At 47.9% G+C, this 26,300-nt stretch overlaps 1 protein-coding gene across 2 annotated transcripts; it reads right to left on the bottom strand.

Moving 5' to 3' along the window:
• Positions 1–3,105: 3,105 nt before the first annotated feature.
• On the bottom strand, positions 3,106–20,857 carry LOC311327996 (major histocompatibility complex class I-related gene protein-like). Of its 2 annotated transcripts, XR_014631157.1 has the most exons (9): positions 20,709–20,857; positions 11,626–11,892; positions 10,036–10,314; positions 7,150–7,467; positions 6,418–6,516; positions 6,234–6,251; positions 4,718–4,756; positions 4,286–4,421; positions 3,106–4,245 (listed from the first exon to the last, which is right to left on the bottom strand). XR_014631157.1 is itself a non-coding variant. In XM_084461108.1 (8 exons), exons 1-8 carry the CDS (start codon positions 20,791–20,793, stop codon positions 4,360–4,362), a joined length of 1,167 nt encoding a protein of 388 aa, XP_084317234.1. In that variant the 5' UTR covers positions 20,794–20,857; the 3' UTR covers positions 3,106–4,359. The 2 variants fall into 2 exon arrangements, 1 of the variants encoding a protein (XP_084317234.1); XM_084461108.1 differs by having other exon boundaries at positions 3,106–4,421.
• Between the last annotated feature and the right edge of the window lie 5,443 nt (positions 20,858–26,300).

Raw genomic sequence — 26,300 nt, 5'->3', positions numbered from 1 at the left:
CGGGCGCTCCGCAGGGCGGGGCTCACCGCCACCCCTAAGAAGAGCCGGCTCGGTCCGGAGGAGGCCTCCTACCCAGGCTATCACATTGGCCGAGGCCGTGTTCGGCCCACAGAGCAAGAAGGTGGAGGCCATCTCCAGCTGGCCCGCCCCCGCACCCAGAAACAGGTGAGGTCCTTCCTGGGTCTCGGGGGGTAGAACCAACAGTTGGTTCCTCAGCTCAACACCGTCACAGCTCCCCTCCACCGCCTGACCCGGAAACGCCTGCCGGACAAGGTGGAGTGGAACCCTGCGGTTGACGCGGCGTTCCACACCCTCAGGCACCCTTATGTAGAGAACCAGTGCTGGCCACCCCTGACCTCACCTTTGACCTTTGTCCTCGATACAGACGCCTGGGATGTCAGCCTGGGGGCCTGCTGGAGCAGGAGCAGGTCGAGGAGGAGCACTCTGTCGTATACGTGAGTAGGAAGTGTGTGTGTGTGTGTGATTTTGGTGGTCACGCTGCTGGGGGTCATGACCTCCAGCCCTTCGTCATTGTTTTATTTTTTCATTTCCTTTTCATGTTTAGATATGGTTGTGATTTGACTTGATCGTGTTTACGTGCTCCTTGGACCTGATTTCCCTGTGCTGCTCCCCCCCACCACCACCACTAGGGGGAGCTGTACAGGCTGCATTGGGGGGTGTACCAGCAGGGTGAAGGTCCAGGGTGACCTGCAGAGGGCGCTGGCCCTGCTGTACCTGGAGGAAGACAAGCTGAATCTGTGAATCTGAATCTGTCCAGAGGGAGGCGCGCTGGTACAACGCAGTCACCGACCTCTGACCTCTACACTGCAAAGATGGTCTGAGTGGTGTGTGTCTGGTTATGATTGGCCTATGATTGGTTCTGTGTGCGTGTGCGCATGTGTGTGGTTCTGAGTGATGTGTGTGTGGTCCTGAGGAGTGATGTGTGTGTGGTCCTGAGTGGTGGGTGCGTGAGGTTCTGTGTGTGTGTGTGTGTGTGTGTGTGTGTGTGTGTGTGTGTGTGTGTGTGTGTGTGTGTGTGTGTGTGTGTGTGTGTGGTTCTGAGTGATGTCTGTCTGTCCCCAGACTCCAGAACAGTGGTGGGGAGTGCAGGTTGGAGTGCTGGAACCTGGAGGAGTCCCTACAGCCCCCACAGAAGGCCGGGCCAAGGTGCTGTCTGTCCTACAATGTTCATCTCCACACCAACAGGAGAACATTCTGATTCTGAATAAACTGTTTGACATTGTCAGGGAAATGTGTTGCTTTTAACTTGGGACCACACCCACATACCAGCTGTGCTGCTCATCCCACAAACAGGACAGGATCCTTACAAACGGGACATCGTTGTAGAGGGAAATGAACAGGCTTTCCATTGATATAAGATAAGATGCTAATAACACAGTAGCAACAGAGATGATCGACCAAACACTAATTTACTAACTTTATTTGACAAGTTCATATGGTTAGCTTAGACCACGAGTGATTTCTCAAACTAATTGGCTACAATCCTCATGGCTGCTATCAGGCAAGTCTGGCATAGTTAGTTGCTAGGGCTCGTTGTTGACAGCCAATCATCTTGTGCCACGTCATCACATCCAATCATATAAAGGCAGGACCCTGAGCAGATCAGTCAAATGAATGTTCTAGAATTCTGGACCTCAAAGGGTCTTTATTGGCCACAGGTGAGGGTTACACAACACACACACACACACACACACCTTCAGTGGTCGCTGGTGGAATTTGTCCTCTGCATTTCTCCCGTCCAAGCCGTCCTCCTCCAGGGACAGCCAGGAGCAGTGGGCAGCCTCATCAGTGTCCTCCTCCAGGGACAGCCAGGAGCAGTGGGCAGCCTCATCAGTGTCCTCCTCCAGGGACAGCCAGGAGCAGTGGGCATCCTCATCAGTGTCCTCCTCCAGGGACAGCCAGGAGCAGTGGGCATCCTCATCAGTGTCCTCCTCCAGGGACAGCCAGGAGCAGTGGGCAGCCATCGTTCATGACGCCCCGGGGACCAAGTCAAAGTGCTCAGTCCATGTCTTGGTCAGGGACCGGACTGAAGAGCCTCTCTTCTTCTGCATGTATTTCATGTTGGGTTCTCTTTCATCCTTGTGAACACGGTGAGAACATGCAAACTCCGCACAGAAAGGCCCGGAGACCATCTTGCTGTGAGGTGACAGTACTAGGTACTGCGCCACTGTGCCACATGTGAGTGATTTTGGGAATCTGCTCAAGGACACTTTGGCACAATGCTGAAGGAGGACAGCTTGGATGGGAGAATATGAGTCAGTCAGAGCTCTTATGTTCCAGATGAATCTGTATCTGTAGCCTCTGTTCCAGTGAGATCAGGTGTCTGAACACAGCAGCGTCCCAAACAGCTTCACTCTGCTGAGCTGAGGGCTTTTATCATCATCATGAAAGAACAGCACTGTGTTTCAGGGATAAATGACTCTCATTATTAACTGGTATCAGCTGTGTTGAATTCAGCACCAATAACAACAGTGAGGGAAGAATAGAGGTTGTGGTATTCTGCCCCATTCAAGTATTTTGAGGCTGTGTGTTTTTGTGTGTGTGTGTGTGGATTAAAGATATGATTTATAAGATCCAATTGTTCTTGTTTGCGATGAAATTAACTATCTCAAATGATATTCTCTGCTTTGTATCTGACCAACAGTAGAATACCACAGTCTACCTGACCAACAGTAGAATACCACTGTCTACCCTGAGCAATATTACTGTCTATCCTGTATATCCTATACCAATATTACTGTCTATCCTGTATATCCTATACCAATATTACTGCCTATCCTGTATATCCTATACCAATATTACTGTCTATCCTGTATATCCTATACCAATATTACTGTCTGTCTATCCTGTCTCCTCCACTGCTCTAGATCCTTGTCTGGGCTGTGAAGTAAAGACACAACTCTTGTCCTCTCTGTAGTCAGGGGTTCCCCTGGAGTTTGGGAAGTGGAGGAGTCCTTCATTCATCCTTTGGGAGGTGGGAGAGCCCAACTGTCTGTTAACTGGCTGAAACTCCCCGAGCTCCTTATCAACACAATAAGAAACACAAAATAAACACTCAAGTTGACTTATCAAACCCATTTTATTTCTAAGAGAATACAGAATAACAGAATAAACCTTTAACAGGATGTTGTAGACGAGGGGAAAGAGGAAATCTATTTCGAATAGAACAGAAAATCAAATCTATTTCTAATAGAACAGAAAATCAAATCAATTTTGATTACTGATTTGATTATTTTGAGAACTGAAAATATTCACACATACGATTGGAAACCTAAGATCATTTCCCAACACATAATAATAAAAATAAAAAGCATTAAGAGATCCCACAAGCACATAAAAGACAACCTCTCCCAACATGTTAAAGTTACTAAACAGGTGAATAGTGACGGTAGTTTGTGACGGGTAACGGCTTCACAGAGATGTAGCAGAGCATCACTGAGCTTCACAGAGATGTAGCAGAGCATCACTGAGCTTTACAGAGATGTAGCAGAGCATCACTGAGCTTTACAGAGATGTAGCAGAGCATCACTGAGCTTCACAGAGATGTAGCAGAGCATCACTGAGCTTTACAGAGATGTAGCAGAGCATCACTGAGCTTTACAGAGATGTAGCAGAGCATCACTGAGCTTTACAGAGATGTAGCAGAGCATCACTGAGCTTTACAGAGATGTAGCAGAGCATCAGGGTCCTCTGAGGAGCAGACAGGCACCAGAGAGGGGGGGTCAGCCCAACCCTAACCCCATCTTGGAGGGAGAGTGGTTCTCCAGAATGAATACATGCTTCTGTAATCAATCAGAACTGAGTATTAAACCAAGCCCAGATAGACAGTATCAACGTAATCTCTATGGTCAAACTGTAGGATTCTTCTGTCAGTGTTGAGAGACGGATCAACACAGAGGAATGTGTTCATCTGGACGGACAAACCCATCAACCCGCTCCTGATAGGACAGAGTCAGGTGACCTCATCTGAGAAGACACGCCCTACTTATGATCATATTTACAGTATGAGAGCAGGAAGCAGTGCAGAAACAGAGAGAAAACATACTTGATGAGCCAGGAAAATAAATGTATTTTTCTATATATTTGAAAGAAAGAAGTCTCACATTTGCTTGCGTTACTTGCGCAAACTATACATCCTGACATCAGACTAAAATGTAATTTCTATCAAATTATGACAGTCATGCAGGCCTCATTAATGATCTATTGGACATCATCAGAGACACAGCTGATTCATTAGTCATCTATTGACATCATCAGAGACACAACTGATTCATTAGTCATCTATTGACATCATCATCAGCTGTTTTGGGTAAATTTGTCTTCGTGCTGCGCTGCATATTAATCTGATTGTTGAGTAAGTTGACTTGTCTCAATTTCCTCCCCTAGTTTCTGCTGCTCTTCTGTGAGGACACACACACACACACACACACACACACACACACACACACACACACACACACACACACACACACAGAACAACTAGGTAAATAACAACAGTGTAAACACTGAACTCATGTTGATGGTGATTTTACATTTAGGACAAATTAGGACAACTAGCAGGTCATACAGTTCACTATGCTGTTTACTATGATGAATATGTCACTGTGTGTGTGTGTGTGTGTGTGTGTGTGTGTGTGTGTGTGTGTGTGTCTGTGTGTGTGTGTGTGTGTGTGTGTGTGTGTGTGTGTGTACGTACGTGTGATGTTATTGGAGGAGTGAGATCCGACATCAGAAGCTGCATGGAGAAACAACCAGACCAGTTAAACTGAGGAACAACCAGACCAGTTAAACTGAGGACCAACCAGACCAGTTTAACTGAGGACCAACCAGACCAGTTAAACTGAGGAACAACCAGACCAGTTAAACTGAGGAACAACCAGACCAGTTAAACTGAGGACCAACCAGACCAGTTAAACTGAGGAACAACCAGACCAGTTAAACTGAGGATCAACCAGACCAGTTAAACTGAGGACCAACCAGACCAGTTTAACTGAGGACCAACCAGACCAGTTAAACTGAGGAACAACCAGACCAGTTAAACTGAGGAACAACCAGACCAGTTAAACTGAGGACCAACCAGACCAGTTAAACTGAGGAGCAACCAGACCAGTTAAACTGAGGATCAACCAGACCAGTTAAACTGAGGACCAACCAGACCAGTTAAACTGAGGAACAACCAGACCAGTTAAACTGAGGACCAACCAGACCAGTTGAACTGAGGAACAACCAGACCAGTTAAACTGAGGAACAACCAGACCAGTTAAACTGAGGAACAACCAGACCAGTTAAACTGAGGAACAACCAGACCAGTTAAACTGAGGATCAACCAGACCAGTTAAACTGAGGAGCAACCAGACCAGTTAAACTGAGGATCAACCAGACCAGTTAAACTGAGGAACAACCAGACCAGTTAAACTGAGGAACAACCAGACCAGTTAAACTGAGGAACAACCAGACCAGTTAAACTGAGGATCAACCAGACCAGTTAAACTGAGGAACAACCAGACCAGTTAAACTGAGGAACAACCAGACCAGTTAAACTGAGGAACAACCAGACCAGTTAAACTGAGGAACAACCAGACCAGTTAAACTGAGGAACAACCAGACCAGTTAAACTGAGGAACAACCAGACCAGTTAAACTGAGGATCAACCAGACCAGTTAAACTGAGGAACAACCAGACCAGTTAAACTGAGGAACAACCAGACCAGTTAAACTGAGGAACAACCAGACCAGTTAAACTGAGGAACAACCAGACCAGTTAAACTGAGGAACAACCAGACCAGTTAAACTGAGGAACAACCAGACCAGTTAAACTGAGGATCAACCAGACCAGTTAAACTGAGGAACAACCAGACCAGTTAAACTGAGGACCAACCAGACCAGTTAAACTGAGGAACAACCAGACTAGTTAAACTGAGGAACAACCAGACCAGTTAAACTGAGGAACAACCAGACCAGTTAAACTGAGGAACAACCAGACCAGTTAAACTGAGCTGACGAGGAACAGCTGACTGAGATGGATCCAGTCAGACACCATGGATACCAAAACACACATGACACATGTTGAACAACAGGAAGGACAGTACAGCCTCACAGGCTAGTGTGGTGAGATGGACATGTAGGAGAATAACATGTGAACACAGATATACTGTATGTGAACATGTATATGTGTAGTGTATGTATGAGTCATATTTTCATCACAATACTCACTGTTAGCTGGAGTGAAGCCTGAAACACAGATGACTCAGCATTATTAAAGTGATACATATGATTAGTAAAACATTGATCATCTCCACTACTGAGTGCACATAGTAATCCACTATCAATACTGGAAATGCACAGTGGTGCTCAGAGCATCAGGGTCAGATATCCAGAGCTGCTTCTCCTCTCTCACCTTTCTTGGCAGTCTTCTTCCTCCAAATGACCACTCCAGAGATGATGCCCATGACCAGGAGAAGAACCACCACCCCTCCAATGATGAGGTCAGAGGAACCTGTAACAACCAACACAGAACATTCAGCCTGTAGCTGGGAGTCTCCCATGCTGCTGATGTTACAGTTTCATCATCAACTCTCACACTCTTCTCTGGTCACTTCAGTAGGAGACCAGATGGTCACTCTGGGAAAAGACACCGCAGACTAAAACACTTCCACACAGAACAATGCTGGCACTTGTAGCAGAACCCTGTCATGTCAGGTAGAACCCTTTTGGGAGGGTTCTGTCATGGCGCCAAATGGTTCTATAGTATGTGGAACGTCTTGAGTGTATGTGTGTGGGAATGTGGTCTCCTCTGAAAGATGAGCAGGATGGAACACTGATAAACAAGGACCAGAGGATATGTAATAATAATAATAATAATAACAACAACAACAATAATAATAATAATAATAATAATAATAACAATAATAATAGTAATAATAATATAAGTAATACTACTAATACTACTACTACTACTACTACTACTACTACTACTACTACTACTACTACTAATAATAATAATAATAATAATAATAATACTATGAATGTATACTATAATGTGTGTTTAAAGAGGACATCCTATTGTGATTCTCTCTCTCATTCTATGGTCATTCTCTCTTTCCTGGGTCTTTCCTCCTGTCAGTCTTACCTGGGTTACCTGGGTCAGGCCGGTTGGTCTTCACCACAGAGCGCTCCAGCTTGGTGACAAAGTCCTCCTGGATCCCTGAGACCTGAACCACACACTCCCACCTCCCGCTGTCCACGTCCTCAGGCTTCACTGTCAGGCGAACACTGGTCTGGAAGGTTCCGTCCTGGTTGGGGAGAACCTCTCTATAGTCCACGTCCTCGTACACCTCCTCTCCATCTCTCCTCCAGAACACCATGACTCCTCTGGGGTAGAAGCCTGTAGCATGGCAGGTCACTGGAGAGGAGGGGCTCTTCTGGAGGAGAGACACAAAGGGAGGGACTGGAGAGAGAGAGAGAGAGAGAGAGAGAGAGAGAGAGAGAGAGAGATATGGAGAGAGAGAGGAAGAGAGAGAGAGAGAGATGGAGAGAGAGAGGGAGAGAGAGAGAGAGATGGAGAGAGAGAGGGAGACAGAGAGATGGAGAGAGAGAGAGAGATGGAGAGAGAGAGGGAGAGAAGGAGAGACAGGGAGAGAGAGAGAGAGAGAGAGAGGTGGAGGGATAGAGAGAGATAGAGAGAGAGAGAGAGAGCGAGAGAGAGATGGAAGGAGAGAGAGACAGAGAGAGATGGAGAGAGAGAGGGAGAGAAGGAGAGACAGGGAGAGAGAGAGGAAGAGAGAAGGGGGGAGAGAGAGAGAGAGAGATGGAGAGATGGACAGAGAAAGGGAGGGAAAGAGGGACAGAAAGATGGAGAGAGAGGGAGAGAGAGAGAAAGAAAGAAATAGAGAGAGAGATGGAGAGAGAGAGAGAGGGAGAGAGATAGAGAGAGAGATGGAGAGAGAGAGGGAGACAGAGAGAGATGGAGAGAGAGGGAGAGAGAAGGGGGGAGAGAGGGAGAGAGAGATGGAGAGAGGGACAGAGAGAGGGAGAGAAGGAGAGAGACAGGGAGGAGAGAGGGAGAGAGAGAGAGAGAGAGATAGAGAGTGGGAGAGAGAGATGGAGAGAGAGAGAAAGAGATGGAGAGAGAGAGGGAGAGAAGCAGAGAGACAGGGAGGAGAGAGGGAGAGGGAGAGAGAAGGGGGGAGAGAGGGAGAGAGAGATGGAGAGAGGGACAGAGAAAGGGAGGGAGAGAGGGACAGAAAGAGAGAGAGAGAGGAAGAGAAAGAGGGAGAGAGAGGGAGGGAGAGAAAATATATAAAAAATCAAAAATCATCATCATCATGATCATACTGCTATGTTTAAAAGAACTTCCAGTCACCATGAGTAGATGTTTTGTGAAAAAATTCTGAATGTCACATCAGCTTTGTTGTGTCAGTGGAGTCATGTGTCATGTTATTGGTGTCATTTTATTGGTGTGTTATGTTATTAGTGTGTCACGTAATTAGTGGCATGTTATTAGTGTGTCATATTATTAGTGTGTCATGTTATTAGTGTTGTGGGCCCGGCTCGGACTTGGGGTCCGGTCCGGGAGTCGAGTGGCTCTGGGTCAGGTCCTCTCTGGGTCAGGTCTGCTCTGGGTCAGGTCCTCTCTGGGTCAGGTCCTCTCTGGGTCAGGTCTGCTCTGGGTCAGGTCCTCTCTGGGTCAGGTCCTCTCTGGGTCAGGTTCTCTCTGGGTCAGGTTCTCTCTGGGTCAGGTCCTCTCTGGGTCAGGTTCTCTCTGGGTCAGGTCCTCTCTGGGTCAGGTCTGCTCTGGGTCAGCTCTGCTCTGGGTCAGCTCTGCTCTGGGTCAGGTCATAGAAGAGAGGCTGGCTCCGGGGACGCTGACTCCGCCCTCCTCCGGAGAGGCTGGCTCCGCTCGGCAGCAGCAGCAATCAATCAACACCTCAACACACCTGTTGGCCGTTAGCGGAGCCTCTACTAGAGGACGCTGGAGCCTTGGCTCGGGGCTGAGAGGCTCCTGGCCCTTCCTAGTGGTACGATCTAAGACCTTGCTCTCGCCCAGGGATTGCTAAGCTAGTCAGATATTTCGTGGCGTGAGTGTTTCCGTGGTCTAATTGGCCGGTGTGTCCTCCCTGTCCCTCTGAAAGGTTCCACCAGTGTCCCCACGCCTCTCCAGCTCAGAGTCCTCCTCTTCTCTGGCTCCCACGCGATGCCACGCTCCCGCACTCCGCTCCCCGTTCCCCTGGACTTCCCTCGCCGTTTCCACGTTCCACCAGCCTGGACCAGCCCCGCCCCCTCCTCAGGGCGCCACCTCCTCTCCATCTCCCCACTCCGTCACCAGGCCGCCTCCTCCTCCTCCCTGCCGCCCCAGACCATCCAGCTGCTATTCTTCCTCCTCCCTGCCGCCCCAGACCACCCAGCTGCTCCTCCTCCTCCTCCTCCTCCTCCTCCTCCCTGCCCCCCCAGACCACCCAGCTGCTCCTCCTCCCTCAGGTCCTCACACACACATTCACACACCAGTCTCTGATCCCCACACTGCCCCCACACTGCCCCCACACTGCCCCCACACTCCCCCCACACTCCCCCCACACTGCCCCCACACTGACCCCACACTGCCCCCACACTGCCCCCACACTGACCCCACACTCCCCCCACACTCCCCCCACACTGCCCCCACACTGACCCCACACTACCCCCACGCACCCCTCTGGTCTCCACATCCCATTTCTGATAACGCACACGCATCCACACATTCCCTCAGGAGTTTGCGTATCATGTTATTAGTGTGTCATGTTATCAGCGTGTCATGTTATTAGTGTGTCATGTTATTAGTGTGTCATGTTATTAGTGTGTCATGTAATCAGCGTGTCATGTTATCAGTGTGTCATGTTATTAGTGTGTCATGTAATCAGCGTGTCATGTTATCAGCGTGCCATGTTATCAGTGTGTCATGTTATTAGTGTGTCATGTTATCAGCGTGTCATGTTATTAGTGTGTCATGTTATTAGTCTGAGGTCATGTGATTCTGTACCTGTCCTCTTCAGAGTGCTCTTCCCGTACTCCACATACTTCTTCAGCCACTCAATGCAGGTCTGGGTGTAGTAGTGTTTATAGTACTCAAGCGCAGGTCCGTCCTGGTCCCACCTCAGTTTGGTGATGAAGGCCTGGGGTGTTGGAGCGACCCATACCAGGTTCTTCAGGTCTAAGATGAGGAAGTCTTCTCCATCATAACCATACTGCAGGTACCCCTCTGTTTCTCCAGTCTCCTCATCCCACTCACAACCATACATCTTCTGGGCTATGTGCACACCTGAGAGAGAGAGAGAGAGAGAGAGAGAGAGAGAGAGAGAGAGAGGGAGAGAGAGAGAGAGAGAGAGAGAGAGAGAGAGCGAGAGAGAGAGAGAGAGGGAGAGAGAGAGAGAGGTGGTATCTCTTCATAGAAATGCATATACACACACACACACACACACATTCTCTCTCTCTCTCGCTCTCTCTCTACTGTGTGATGTCACACCTTCATCTCACACACACACACACACACACACACACACAGACTGACAGACAACTTGAGATAAGACCGGCAGCGTTACCATGGAGACCCAGAGAGAGGGTGTATCTACACCGGCTGATGTTGTCATGGTGACATGTACAGGGCTGGAGGTAGCCACGGTGTTCAGTAGAGTGGTGTTACTATGACGCGTGTGTGTTGAGTGAGACCGTGTGTGTTAGGTAGGTGTGTTAGTGAATAAAACACTGTTGATGGATTCATATAGCGTCTTAACGGACGCTCAAAGCTCTGTTAGAGGGAAGGGGGGTGGAGCTCACCTCATCCACAACCAATGGGAAGCCCCCACCTGGGTGACCCTGTGCTGCCAGTAGGCTCTTCAGAGCTCAACACATCAGCTACAGGTGATGATGTCACAGAGTAGACTAGAGGTGAGGGAGGAGCCTCTGTTCAGTCAGTTACAACAGCAGAGACACCGTGTGGAGCTACACTCTCACCTGCACTGGCTCACTGTGTGTGTGTGTGTGTGTGTGTGTGTGTGTGTGTGTGTGTGTGTGTTTCAGGTCTGTCAACATCAGAGGCCGTCACCCAGACAACCCTCTAGACTGGATCACAGCTCTCTAACTACTGTGTCTGTGGGATCTGTGTGTGTGTGTGTGTGTGTGTGTGTGTGTGTGTGTGTGTGTGTGTGTGTGTGAGAGTGTGTGGATGGTCATGTGTGTTAGTTATGGGAACTTTATCTCAGTTGGAGTCAGGTGAGGTCCTGGTTGAGGTGCTGGTGAGTTAGGAAATACAACAGTGACGTGTTCTACACACACACACACACACACACACACACACACACACACACTCACTCCCACCCTGAGTGTGACACTAACATATCCTCATTTAAGCAGCAGCAGGTTGTAGGTCCTGCTCTGTGTAACGTTGTGATGCTGAAGTTAGCAGATGAAGGCTCTGATGAGGAGCTGGGTGGAGCTTCAGGACGTCTCTGATGTTCTTGGTTCTGAGGCACAAGTGATGCTCTTTCTAACCCCACCGTGAAATCAACCTTGTAAAAGGTGAACATGACTGCAGATAAAAGACCCAACCTGATCTGAAAAGGCTGGTGCTTACCTCCACTCTGGTTGAAACGCTGCTTCGCAACTTCAAGGTTGTACTTGAATGCCTGCTGGTTACCCAAACATCTACCAGTTTCCCTCTCCCAGTACTGAGGGTCGTCTTCAGCTGCCTTGTTCATCCAGTCCTGTTTGGGCACGGCTCTCTGGTTGTTGCTGTCGCAGTAGACCATCTGAATATCATCCACCATCCCCACAGCCACAAACTCTGGGAAGTTGGGAACTTCAGAGGAGGCGGTGGTGAAGTACTTGAGGGAGTGTGTCACTGGAGGAAGACAAGGGGAACACTTGCAGATGCTGAGATCATTGTTGGCTAAACCCTACATGATGTCCAGGCAGATCTGTTGAATGCAGTTTGTGTGTTTAAAATCTATTTGTTTCAGAAAGATATCTTGGCATTATTTGATGAGAAATAGCGCCACCCAGTGGAGCACTGAGGGTATTTCTGGCTTGACTATGAATGCCAATGCTGTCACTGTTAGAAAAGGACAGGCATTATTAACCTGCTATAAGCACAGAATTACAATTTACTAAAATGTACTTACTACAAATCCTAGTTTGTGGTGTAATGAATAAATTACTTTACTTTAAATTAAATTTAAATTTTATGCAACAAAATAATAATAGCAGCTCAGCCCACAACTACACATATTGGTGTATGTTGAGTTAAGATACCATTTTAAAAACCTCAACCCATTTATTCTCAAACACACAACCAACCTGCAGAAGCAGCATGAAGACAGAGAGAGAAAACCTTCAAACACATCATCTTGAGCTGTAAACTGAGATGTGATTAAAGAGAGTAGCTATAGTACACAGTGTGTTGAGGGGGGCACTGAGCACGTCCCAGTCTGCCTCCCCAACACCTGACCAACCCTCCACCTCTGACCAGACCTCCACCTCTGACCAGACCTCCACCTCTGACCAGCCCTCCACCTCTGACCAGACCTCCACCTCTGACCAACCCTCCACCTCTGACCAGACCTCCACCTCTGACCAGACCTCCACCTCTGACCAGACCTCCACCTCTGACCAACCCTCAACCTCTGACCAGCCCTCCACCTCTGACCAGACCTCCACCTCTGACCAGACCTCCACCTCTGACCAGACCTCCACCTCTGACCAACCCTCCACCTCTGACCAGACCTCCACCTGACCAGACCTCCACCTCCACCTCTGACCAGACCTCCACCTGACCAGACCTCCACCTCTGACCAACCCTCCACCTCTGACCAGACCTCCACCTCCACCTCTGACCAGACCTCCACCTCTGACCAACCCTCCACCTCTGACCAGACCTCCACCTCTGACCAACCCTCCACCTCTGACCAGACCTCCACCTCTGACCAGACCTCCACCTCTGACCAGACCTCCACCTCTGACCAGACCTCCACCTCCACCTCTACCCAGACCTCCACCTCCACCTCTGACCAGACCTCCACCTGACCAGACCTCCACCTCTGACCAACCCTCCACCTCTGACCAGACCTCCACCTCCACCTCTGACCAGACCTCCACCTCTGACCAACCCTCCACCTCTGACCAGACCTCCACCTCTGACCAACCCTCCACCTCTGACCAGACCTCCACCTCTGACCAGACCTCCACCTCTGACCAGACCTCCACCTCTGACCAGACCTCCACCTCTGACCAGACCTCCACCTCTGACCAGACCTCCACCTCTGACCAGACCTCCACTTCTCTCTCTGTCTCTCTCTGTCACTCTCTCTCTCTCTGTCACTCTCTCCCCATCTCTCTCCCTCTCTCTCTCTCCCTCTCTCTCTGTCCCTCTTTCTGTCTCTCTCTCTCTTTGTCTTTCGTTGTCTTTCTGTCTCTCTCTCTCCCTCTCTCTCCCTCTCACTCTCTCTCCCTTTCTATCTCCCTCTCTCTCTCTTTCTTTCTCTCTCACACACACACTCTCTCCCTCTCTCTCTCCGTCTCTCTCTATATCTCTCTCTCCCTTTCTATCTATCTCTCTCCCTCTCTCTCTCTCTCTCTCCCCCCCTCTCTCTCTCTGTCTCTCTCTCTCTTTGTCTTTCGTTGTCTACAGAGGTTAGCTTTCAAAACTGAACGTCCAAACAGTTCAACTGGAGAAGGAATTCTAGATCTCTAAAAGACAACTGATATAAAGTAGCCTATGGTCATTCAAATCAAGTAGGCTTAATAGACCTGTAAAAAGAATATGTTTAAATGCCAGTCATTTCCACTATCCACATTCACCTCTAGTCTGCTACTATTCAGCCAAAGATACGTATGAAATAACATTACATTCAAGTTCAGCCAACTCACTCACTTTCTGGACACAGACAAGGTTTTTGGTCTACATACATGAGCTCATGATATGGGACTAGACAGACCTTTATTCAATCACATGAACTCTTATATTTAGTCAATTTATTGACAAAAGAGTAATATTAATATCTTCATTTTTGTGTGAAATCAAAGACCAAATCAATAGTGTGCAGATGTAGCATTCATAGTGTATTTAAATTGAGAGTCGGGGTTTGAGTCTATGTTCCCCATCAGCTCTCTCTGTCACAGTGAGATCAGGTGTCTGAACACAGCAGCGTCCCAAACAGCTTCACTCTGCTGCTGAGTTACTGTTTCACTATGAAACCAAACACACAGGACATGTCCTTCAGGGGTGGATGAGGACTTGGATGTCCAGAGGTCACGCAGAGAAGCCATGATTAGCTAGCTGACAGACATTTCTCTCTTTTGCTCTTATATTGAATAATCATATGTTTGAGACAGGGGACACTACAGTATATAGAATCATATTTGTGTAACATGGAATAGATAAACATTGCTGCCTAAACACAGCGGTGTCAGCCCATCAAGAAATGACAACTAGAATGGTCTGTCTGTGTGTCAACCTAACAAGAGTTTATCAGATCAAAATCAATAACTACCAAGACTAATGTGTTATACTTAGAACCCTGTACTTTTTATTAGTATTCTATTTAACCTTTAATGAAGTACTGAGGCTTGGCTGAGGGTGGCGGGTAGTTAGTGCCATGTCAGCCATTGATGGATCGATGGCCTGGTCATTAACTCTTCTGGATGGGGGAGGGGGGGGGGGGGGGCATTTACAGCCATTTACAGCAGGCCGGGCCAGTTAGCGCCGGGAATATCCCCTCTGAATATTTCACTCACAGCAACCAGGCCGGCCCACACCACTTGATGAGGACCGACCCATCGGGATCAGTCCCGAGCGTCCCGATGGCCAGTCCGCCATTGACTTCAATTATATAGCGCTTTTAAATACGCATGCGCACGCACACACACACATACTGTACACACACATGCAGACACACACACACGCACACACACACATACAGACAAACACACACAAGCACATCCACATGCACACAAACACATATGCCCACACACACACACACACACACACACACACACACACACACACACACACACACACACACATAAAGGATCAATAAAAGTAAGGGTTCACTGAGTCAGCCTGTCTATGTTGTGATGGACACAACACTTCATTACTAAAATGGGATAATGTTGTGTTTAGTAGCACCATGCCTTCATAACACTGCTACACAGCTGCCTGAGACTCCTGGGATCCAATCATAACTGGCTCTCATCATTTGAAGCGCCCTCTAGTGGTCATTGTGGGCTAACAATAAATATTGGAAGTGAAGTCAACTATTCAACCAGATTCAAGAAAATATGGCATAATATTACACAAATAGAGGGTTATTTCAAAGTCCACGGAATTTGAAAGTACATTATAGTAGCTGCAACAGCTGGACTAAAGGTTCCAAATGGTACAGTAAACATATTAAAAACATACCTATCCATTCAACACATGAAGATATACTGTACGTAAAAGCGTTTCTCTAAGTGAAATAACAAATAACAAAGACAAACAATGAATTCTAAAATGCCCATCATCTGTAATTTTACTCAAAAGGTTCTACTGACCAGCATGTGCTGCATGGATTCCCAGAAGAAGACAGATGATCAACTTCATAGTGAAGTTGGTTGAAGGAAGAACACATCTGAGGGGAAATGTATTCAATGGGACAGACAAGTCTCTCTGCGTCTGGATTCTCTAGCGTCTCGACGTTAATGAGGAGAGAGATCAGAAGGTTCAGAGACTAGACTCTACTCCGCGCTGCTTTAAGCCAATGGGATTTTGATTCTACTCCTTTAAGCCAATGGGATTTTGAACTGCAGAGCGTCAGTGAAATCTAAGCAGCAGAGGTTTCCTATCCAAACTGACAGTAGCTCAGAGTAAGCACAGTTAAACTGACTTTGGTTGAATTCACTACAGGTGCATCTCAGAAAATTAGAATATTGTGGAAAGTTCATTATTTTCCATAATTTAATTCAAAAAGTGAAACTTTCATATATTATAGATTCATTACACATGTAGTGAAATATTTCAAGGCTGATTGCCTCCATTTTGCTCCACGTTGATGCAGTAATTTGTGCAAAAGGAGCCCCCACCAAGTATTGAGTGTATAAATGAAGATACTGAACATACTGTACAATCATAAAGATTAAAACAAAAAATGCTTTAAATATTTCACTTTGTGTAATGGATCTAGAATAAATGAAGTTTTGTAAATTACAGAAATTAATGAACTTTTTCACAATATTCTAATTTTTTAAGGATGCATCTGTAGTTTGGACCTGGTAAACTAAAAGAAAGACTAGTTCTGACTAAATTAGCTCACAACAACCCAATATGACCAATTGGATGTGTCTGAACCCATTGTGTTCCAGTGAGATCAGGTGTCTAAGCAGCGTCCCAAACAGCTTCACTCTGCTGAGCTGAGAGCTTTTAGTATCATTATCATGAAAGAACAGACTATGTGTTTCAGGGATAAATGACTCACATTATTAACTGCTATCAGCTGTGTTCAAATTCATCACCAATAACATCAATAACATTTTGTTGAGGACTCAGACCTATTGTGATCAATGAGAGAAGAATGTTTTTCCCATTTAAGTATTCTGAGACTGTGTGTGTGTGTGTGTGTGTGTGTGTGTGTGTGTGTGTGTGTGTGTGTGTGTGTGTGTGAGTGTGTGTATTAGAGATGCGTGGGTGGAGTTTGTGCACCCGACTCCGCGTGCACTCATCAATCATCCACCCGACGTCATTATCTTCTAAAATGTAGAGACCCGCCCCCAACCCGCCAAACAGGAAGTTATTGTATTTACATTTAAATTATGTCCAGCCGTTCCTGCTCATTCGCTTTTCATACAGGCGCATTTTCTTGACTTAAACAATTTAAAGATTATAGGCTCGCTTTCGCAGGATCTTGGTTGACGAAGTGGTCGAGGGTATTTGAGTGAGCTGCTGGCAGGTCTCACGCTTTCTCGCAGTTGTTATGATATAATATATATAATTATCGTAGTTATTAAATACGAATATAACTGACAAATCCACCCGCAAACCACCCGAAATTAATCACAATGTTGATTGGCCCACCCACGGGATATATCCGCAATATTCGCATCTCTAGTGTGTGTGTGTGTGTGTGTGTGTGTGTGTGTGTGTGTGTGTGTGTGTGCGTGACTTGAATATAGATGATCACACTATGTGTAGTTACTAGACATCATGTGACTTCCTCTTCATTGATTCAAAGCTGGTCAGATCAGACTGAGGTTGGTGAGGTTGATCCTCAGAGGACGGGAGTGAGGAGAGGAGATTTCCATGTGTTATAAAGTCACTGTCAGCATGAACACCTGCAGTAGAGCAGCAGTCTGCCCTGGCCTCCTCAAACACACGCTGCTCAGTCTGCTGTGTTGGAGGTGTAACAGAGGTGGCTCGGTGACCTCATCCCTGCAATGAATAATCCTCTGGGACTTGAGTTATGGCTTTAGTTCTCCTGCCAAAGCCAGAGCCTGAACTACTGTCTAGAAGCTATAAGAGTTAAGTGAGTTAGTTCTTTGGTGAGGGGGTCTGGGGTTCAAACCTGCCTCTGTGTGGTATGAATGGAGGATCACTGTCTCTCCCTGGGGTGCTGACTCATGAGTTTAGCTGGAGTTAAACCCACAATACAAACAGCAGCAAGTCAGAGTGCTGGAGTGTTGGTCAGTGTGCTCTGGGAACAGAGGGGAGTCTGACCACTACTGGTTGTGTGATGAACTAAGACATAGTGGGGCTCGTCCACTCTGTCCAGCCCTGGAGTGAACACACATGTAGACAAACATACTCCAGGAGCTTGCTCGATCGCCTTGTTGAGAGGGGTCAGGGAAGAATTTTTACAGCTCACTTATCTGGCCCCCAGGTGATTACTGTTTTTTTGCTTCCCTCTGGAATATATAGAGAGTGGGTCGTATGCCCACCTCCCTTGTTCTCTGTAAAGCGCATTGTGTTGCCTCTGGGTATGAAATGCGCTATACAAATAAAGCTTTGATTGATTGATTGACATGTCCTTCAGTGACAGAACTCCTGGGTGGTGAGAAGGGATGAGCATGACAGAGGATTAAAGACATGAAGAATGATTTAGGATATCTAATTGTTGGCTTGTTTGGGATGAAAGAGAAATAAAAAGTAGTAGTGTTGGACGTTACAGATCATTAAAAAGATTAACAATGATGCGTTCAAAACGCAGTGGGACAGTTTGGGAAGAAACATGACCAGTAGTGTCAAATTATATGAAGCTTCAACTAAATGTTGCTTATTCTTGTGTTGAAGAAACTGAACCATGCTGACTCTGGCTTTGTATGACATTGATATGGCGTCAAACTAGAAAACATACCAGGAATACCACATGATGCTGCAGAGGATTGGAACGTACCTGCACAAGCGCTCACACACACACACACACACGCACACACACACACACACACACTCTCTCTCTCTCTCTCTCTCACACACACACACACACACGCACACACACACACACACACGCACGCACACGCACACACACACGCACACACACGCACACACACACACACACACGCACATACACACACTCTCTCTCACATACACACAAACACACACACACACACACTCTCTCTCTCTCTCACACATACACACAAACACACACACACACACACACTCTCTCTCTCTCTCTCTCTCACATACACACAAACACACACACACACACGCGCGAGTGCAGATAGCTATGTTGAGGTGAGCATCACATCCTGGTCCTCCATTTTGAGTTCCTCTACCACTCCTGAGATGGCCGTCAACACTCTGTCACATCATGGAGTTGTCATGACGTTCCTCACAGCTGAGAGGAACACAGAACATTGATACATGTCTGTTACTCTTCATGAGTCACACTGTCATAATGGGACTTCATCTCTAGTCAACTGAAGCCCCTGGTTCACATGTAAACCAGAAGATGTTTCTGCATGGGCTAAAGGGCCAACCAACCAGCATCTATGCTCACCAGTATTCACACCTCTTCTATTCAGATTTAGGGGCCGTGTTCTGGAACTCTCAAACTCTCAGAGAGCATTGTGGGATGTGAGTCCAGCAGGGATATCCAGATTGTTCAGTTATTAAACCTGTGAACTCAGCTCAACGCTCACGGCTGGATAGTTCCTTGATCAAAATCAGCACAATAAGAAACACACTCTCAGATTCTGCCAACCAGACGAGGGATGAGCTGGGTCACAGCGCCACCTACAGGCAGCAGTCTGTCATCCCCCCCGACGCTGTTTCTGAGAAATCACGTGGTTCAGTCACTTGGCTGGCTGGCCTGTCTGTTCACCAGCAACTCTGTGGCTCCTGTCAACAAAGGACTGGTACCGACACCTAAACCAGGAAGTAAGATCAGCAGGGTTGATATATCTGTCTGTCAGTCTATCTACTGTTCCACTGATAATTACATAGATAGAGACTACTGTACCACTGATGATTACATAGAGAGAGCCTACTGTATCACTGTAGCTGATTACTGTATCACTGTAGCTACAGAAGGCAACACTGCGCTTATTCCAAAATGACATTATGGGTTACCAGGGTTACCATACAGTATCATCTGAACATCCACCTGTACTAATGCACCATGGCCTTCCATCAGAGTATGATGATGATGATGATGAGGGATACTGAGTCTGGTATAATGATGCCATCTACTGGCTATAACTAGGAATACATTCAACAGGTCACCTGCACTTTGCATCCCATCATATTTCTGCTATCATCACACAAGCTCTAATGATGTGTAGCCCTGCTTATATCCTCACGCTCAACCACCAGAAATATGAACCTGAACATCACACTGAAACAAATGTTCCTCTGTCTTGAGTTCATGTCCTGGGTGTGTCTAGTGAGAGATCAGACTTTAGCAGCATAGGCCTGTCCCAAACCTCTCAGGTTCTAATGTGGTCATTCCTGATAGGAATGTCTTATACAATGTTAAAACCATCACTGAACCATCACCTAATCCTCTAAAAAAGAAAGTTCCTGCTGTCCTCTGATTGGTTCTGTAGGTGAGTCTCTTCCTACCAAGGTGTAACTAGTTACCAGGCAGAACTGGGACAGCCATGTTGTAGGCTAGTGAACATAGCTTTAAACACAAGTGTAAAAGACAACAAATCTGGTCTGGCTACTCAAGTTGTTTTTGTACCAAAAAGCAACATCAACAGTCATGTGCAAGTACATAAATAGTTCAGATAGCAGAGTAGCCTATCCAGTACCCAGCTAGCAGATCACGGGAGGGCAGCCAGCGGCCCGCTGAAGACCAATTCGGTTGGTTATATATTGCACTATATGGATGTAGCCTAAGCCCTTAAATTCAAGTAGATAGAGATCACATTATGTGGAGTCGTCTGAAGGCATGGATCTTTCCAGAGAGAATAGCGCAGAGGGTGGAAGTCCACAGAAGAGGCGAACCCTACTGACACAATCCGGCTGCGGGACCGTCGCAGCAACGTGCTCTATAGGTCATCATCCCACCCGAACCCGCCGATTCATCTAAAACAGCCCCAGATTGTGATCAAAAAGATCACATTCACAACGATCACAATGTATTTGACGTGACAGTAGTTTAACTATTTCACTTTCACATTTAAAGTGAAAATAAATACCGTAACATAAAAATGACCATCAGTAAAACTTTAATTTAGGCTACTGACCAGCATACGCTCCAGAAATTCCCAGAAGAAGCGAGATGATCAACTTCATGTTTAATTTGGTCGTTGGATATATCTTAAACAACATCTACATCGACTAGGCTACTTGATTACTGTAGTTCGCGATGTTCTCAGCTCTCAGAACCGCTGGTCGCAAAAGAGCAGACTTGTCCCTCGCGTCAACAAATAATTGTTCTCTGCGGGGGCTGAGCCAATGGGAATTAAGATCAGTGTAGATCGTCAGTAGTATCTAGGGTGGACAGAGTTACACAGGTTGTTAATGGAAACTGAAAGTAAAATTCAGATGGAGCCATCATTTCCATGGAGCCATGATCCAGTTTAAAAGTGACAGGACTTCTCTACAGAGTTCATATAAGGGGAGTGAATAGTACAACATAACCTTGGCTGTCCCACATTCCTGGTTTTGAGTTTTTTCCTTTGTTTGATATCTCGGTTTTGAAATAAACGCGTCCCGGCGCTAACCTGCTCCCCTGACTCCACCTCAGTGCTGAACTCCACCCTGCACCCCCCCTGACTCCACCTCAGTGCTGAACTCCACCCTGCACCCCCCCTGACTCCACCTCAGTGCTTAACTCCACCCTGCACCCCCCCTGACTCCACCTCAGTGCTGAACTCCACCCTGCACCCCCCCTGACTCCCCCTCAGTGCTTAACTCCACCCTGCAACCCCCCCTGACTCCACCTCAGTGCTGAACTCCACCCTGCACCCCCCCTGACTCCACCTCAGTGCTGAACTCCACCCTGCACCCCCCCTGACTCCACCTCAGTGCTGAACTCCACCCTGCACCCCCCCTGACTCCACCTCAGTGCTGAACTCCACCCTGCACCCCCCCTGACTCCACCTCAGTGCTGAACTCCACCCTGCACCCCCCCTGACACCACCTCAGTGCTGAACTCCACCCTGCATTCCCCCTCGGTGTCCCACAGGTGGTGGAGGAGGTGGGCAGCGTGAGTCCTGCAGGAGTCCAGCACAACCCTGACAGAGATGAGCGCTCTGGAGAACGCTGTGACCCCCCTGCTGCAGGCCCAGGCGCAGTTACAGGATGGACTCAACCGGCTCCCCCACCCAGAACCCCCCCGACCCAGCTGCTCCCCAGGCTAGGACCGGAGGACGATATGGAGGCCTGGCTGGAGTTACTGGACAGGACGGCGGGCCGTGAGCACTGGGCCCGGGGAGAGTGGGCCACCATCCTGGCCCCGGTCCTCACCGGAGAAGCACAGAGGGCTCGTCATGACCTGGGTGAAGAGGAAGCGGCGGACTACCACACCCTGGAGACCGCCATCTTGGCCCAGTACGGGGTGAACCCTCAGGCCCGAGCCCAGCTACGGCACTCCTGGGATATCGACCTACGCGGACCAGTATGCCGCCAGGTGACCCAGCTAGACCGTCTAACCCGCCGTTGACTCACCACGGAGGAGGGCCCCTGCGCGCTCGACTGGCTGGTCATGGGCCGATGCCTGAGGCTCCTCCCCCCGGCCGCCATGAGGCAGACGGCCTTCAGCAGCTGATCTCCCCTTCCCCCGGGAGGGACACGGAGGCCAGCCGGGCCGGTTCAGCGCAGCTCAGAGAGAGGAAGAGAGGCTGAAACACGCCTGGCCCAGTGTGAAGGAGCATCATGGGAAGCCTCTCGGTCCGCTGAGTCCCCTGGTCCCTCCACACTTCTGCACCAACAACCGTCTGTTGTACCGCGTCATGAAGTCGGACCATAACCTCGCTGAACAGCTGGTTGTGCCTAAGTGTTATGTGTCTAAGCTATTGTTCATGGCCCACATCCACCTCCTGGGGGCGCACCTGAGGGTGGATAAGACACCGGAGAGGATCCAAGCAGGCCCGGAGTTAAACGCGTGGTCACTCACCATTGCCAACGGTGGGAGACCTGTCAGCTGACCGCTCCCCGGCCCCACTACCGCAACCCGTTGATCCCGCTGCCGGTCCTCGATGTGCCGTTTGACCGGATTGCCGTTGTCATGTCCCCTAGAGGGCGTGATGTACTGGTGGAGGTGTGGAGTGAACACAATGGGCAAGAGGCCAATATTTCAAATATCCATAATTTATTAACAAAAATAATAATAGACCACATGGAACAGGCGGAACTAAGAACGGTGTCACGAATCAAAATCAATAAAGATCCCTTCCTAAACCTACCTGCCTGACCAAACAAAAAGACTTCCCTATCTAATAGCCAGCTGAGTGATGACCAGCATGACTATAAAACATACATGGGGTGACACACGCTCCTAACCTGATGTTCTGACAGGAAGTCACCTACGTGTTGGGAATGTAAACGCCGGAGTGGCTTGCCTGTTCCCCCCTCCACCGGGCAAATAACTCATAACACTACAAGTTAACTGTTAACCATTAACTTAACACGTGACCAACAAACATAAAACTCCTATGCACTGTACAGGGACAACTAACTAAGACAAACACATCAAACAAAGACTAGTGCAGCTACAACTGATTACAACAACGAGGCAAACATAACGGAGGTAACAAAATTAACCAAAATACCAGCCAGTAGCACACACAATGCAAACCAGGACATCACTAACCAGGCCAGGTCAAGCCTGGCTTATGTGCGTGGCTGGCTTGTTTCTGTTCAGGACTGGTAGGACGGAATGGAAATGACATGAAATAATGTCTGATAAATTAAGATTGGTCTTGTCGCCTGGACACATCAGTTCCAATGCTTCAAATGCTAATCCAGCACAATAAGAGCGGGATAGCCAGTTAGCTCATGAGCTCACAACAACTATCAGCAGCTTGCATAATGGTAGCGGTCAGTGGCTAAAGCAGTTCTATATCGTGGAGCTCCGCCCCACAGGCTTCGCTCTCAGTGGCTTGACCAATCGTAGTGAGCTATGCGCACTGAACATTTTTTTTTTACTATGCATGCACCTCGACCAATGGGAGTAAACCGGTGCCTTGCCAGAAAACCCGCAAACCCAGGGTATAAATAGCCTGTCATACCGTCAGTTCGGCTCCTTTTGGGATTGATCAAGGGCGAATGTGAAATAGCAGCCACGAACTCAGCGGGTTATCCGAGATGCGGTAGCAGCGGCCAAAGCTCCTGCTGGCGGGGAGTGAAGCTTTTCAACTCGCCTGTCACTGGCTCCCTGGAGGAATTTAGCCTGGCTGCAATAACGTTATCGCGAACTGAATGAATACCATCTACTAGCAAACAAAACATGTTCAGCTATAATTAACCTGTTAAAACTAAGATGCCTGGATAAAAAATAATGTATCCAATGGATATATTTGACAAAAACAGGTTAATATGCAAGCCGGTTTTCATTTCATTGCATTTCACATAAACGTGAACTTGTTCGTGGACGCGCGTAGGACAGAAAAGCACAACTGCGCAAGTACAAAAGTCACCGGAAATTATTACAAATAATCCTGGGGGCTTGTTGTTGCCTCAGTTTCTTCCGGGGGGCGTTACGAAAACTGTGCATGTTTCATGGTCGCGCAGTTCCTCGTATGACCACAAGCCGGCGACATACACCACGCCATCGGTGGGCCCCATGAGAGAGCCTGCACTCGCTAGCTCGGGGTTCACATTTGCACTGCCCCGAGCGACGCTACCCGGTGTGAGATTCAACACTTCCTTTTCGGTAGCGGGCCCTGCGAGAGTGCCCTTCCCCGTTCAGGGGAACAAGTCGGCGGCTAGCTTTGTGAATGTGTCTAGCTCCGCTTGTGCTAAGGGTCACACAGAGCATAGGGCTCGTGTGTTTCTGTCAATGAGACCTCGCGGTGTGACATGCCTGTTCATGACAGTTCAGCACGTCACCGCTCGGCCAGCGTGTCTGCATCTGGGTGCACGTCAAATAACACACCCACTAATAATGACAGTGTCAGTGTTGCCAGATTGGGCGGGTTCACGCCCAATTGGGCTTCTTTTGATCACGTTTGGCCGGAAAAAATAGCATTGGGCGGTTGGGCTGGAAAAAATAGCATTGGGCGGGCGTTTAAAAAAAAATATATATATATTTTAAAACTGGCGGGACAGACGTTTCAATTTTATCCAATGATGTTAATAGGGTGGGAGATGTGCACCTGTCCAATAGGGGCGAGGGAGATCTCCCTGTTCAATGCATTTGATTCACACGGTCAAGGAGAAGGTCGAGGTCGGAGTCAAATCTAGCTAGCTACCCCCGAAGAAACCTAAAGATGCCAATTTGGGGATGTGGGATCAGCAGGTTTCTGTCATGATCACCGCATCGATGCCTTTTGGCTGGAGGTAGAGGCCTTTAAAGATGCCGGAGGAAATCTGTGCTTTCAGGATGTGGCACTTGGCGCAATCAGATTGCTCACTCTGCCCATATCAAATGCTCATGTGGAGAGAGAATTTTCCCAAGTGACAATAAAGATGATGCCAGAAATCGCATGGGATTACCGCTGCTTTCTGCTCTCATGGACGTGCGCTCGGTCTAACACGGAGCGGTTTGACGTCTGCAACGTTCCACCCTCCCCGACAGTTGTTGGGGAGCTTTGACTCAACCATCTATTAATACTTGCTAATTAGCAAGTTCACCACATGTACATAGTTTTACATTGACAAGTTACGTTAGTAGTTGGAATGGACTCTTGGCCTGTTCGGCGTGACGGTAAGACATTTTTATTTAATACTATACAGCAGGTGTTTCTGGATGTCGCATCATTGAGTGATGCATTACTTGTGTCTCTGCCTGCTTGCCTGCCTGAGTGTCACACTCCTGACTCGGTTATTGTAGGCGAGCAGGCAGGCTATTCATGGGTGGTTATACAGGTGGTTATATAGGCCTACCATTGGAAGTTGTGTAGCCTAGTCCACTTGTCACATTCTGCGGTTTCTTGTCACCACTAAAGCTTGTTATCTAGCTTGTCATCTTGAGTTGCTCTCGTCTATGACCGCAGCACCGCCGTTCCTCTATTCATGATATAGCCATGCTTCTCATGTGTTATTATAATTTGTTGCCTGCATTATCATTTCTTTGACTATTTGATGGGATTACGCATCTTTCTCTCTGTCGTAGGCTGTGTGTGTGACATATGTGTAGGCGTGTGTTGCAATTTACCACGAGTTATTATTATTTACGGTATTTCAACTGAAAGGCATTTTTCTTAGCATGCACTGCTATATATTATATAGCCTACTATAATATTTGGGCGGTTTTTTATCACATTGGGCGGATTTTGAGCACTCATTGGGCTGGAAAACATCACACCAATCTGGCAACCCTGGACAGTGTTGCCTGTCATCGACGGCACTCGCTGGTCAATGCAAAGAGCTTTGTCCCCTCTGTTTGCTTATCTGCTAAATACAAGGGGCGCTCGCAGTCTGTCTCAAACGGTATAAAGGTATCTCTCGCAGTGTTGGCTGTTCGCCTAGTACCCTACTAACACAGTACGTAAAACTGACGGGACACATTGGTGTAATTGTGGTAACTTTGCGACGTCACCAGCAGCGGACCTAGCTGACACCTAGCTGACACTTGCCTTTTTATAAGGCTAAAAACCCCAGCGCGATTCAGCCAGCCTTTTCGAGAGACGTGTCAGTACCGGTTTCGCGGTGGTTTTCGCCCAGTGTAGAGG

The sequence above is a fragment of the Borostomias antarcticus genome (genome assembly GCF_949987555.1).
Source record: "Borostomias antarcticus genome assembly, chromosome: 36".
NCBI lineage: Eukaryota > Metazoa > Chordata > Actinopteri > Stomiiformes > Stomiidae > Borostomias > Borostomias antarcticus.
The sequence above is the reverse complement of the archived record's forward strand: the minus strand, read 5'-3'. Positions and strand labels throughout refer to the sequence as shown.

What these genes read in the sequence shown, in the direction of transcription:
- LOC311327996 (XM_084461108.1), bottom strand. Translation starts at nt 20,793, where the DNA reads ATGTTGTTTAAGATATATCCAACGACCAAATTAAACATGAAGTTGATC. An exon ending in GCGTTTCAACCAGAGTGGAG is followed by an intron (nt 10,315 to 11,625) that starts GTAAGCACCAGC and finishes TCTCTCTCTCAG; the next exon opens with GTGTGCACATAGCCCAGAAG. An exon ending in GCCTGACCCAGGTAACCCAG is followed by an intron (nt 6,517 to 7,149) that starts GTAAGACTGACA and finishes TGGTTGTTACAG; the next exon opens with GTTCCTCTGACCTCATCATT.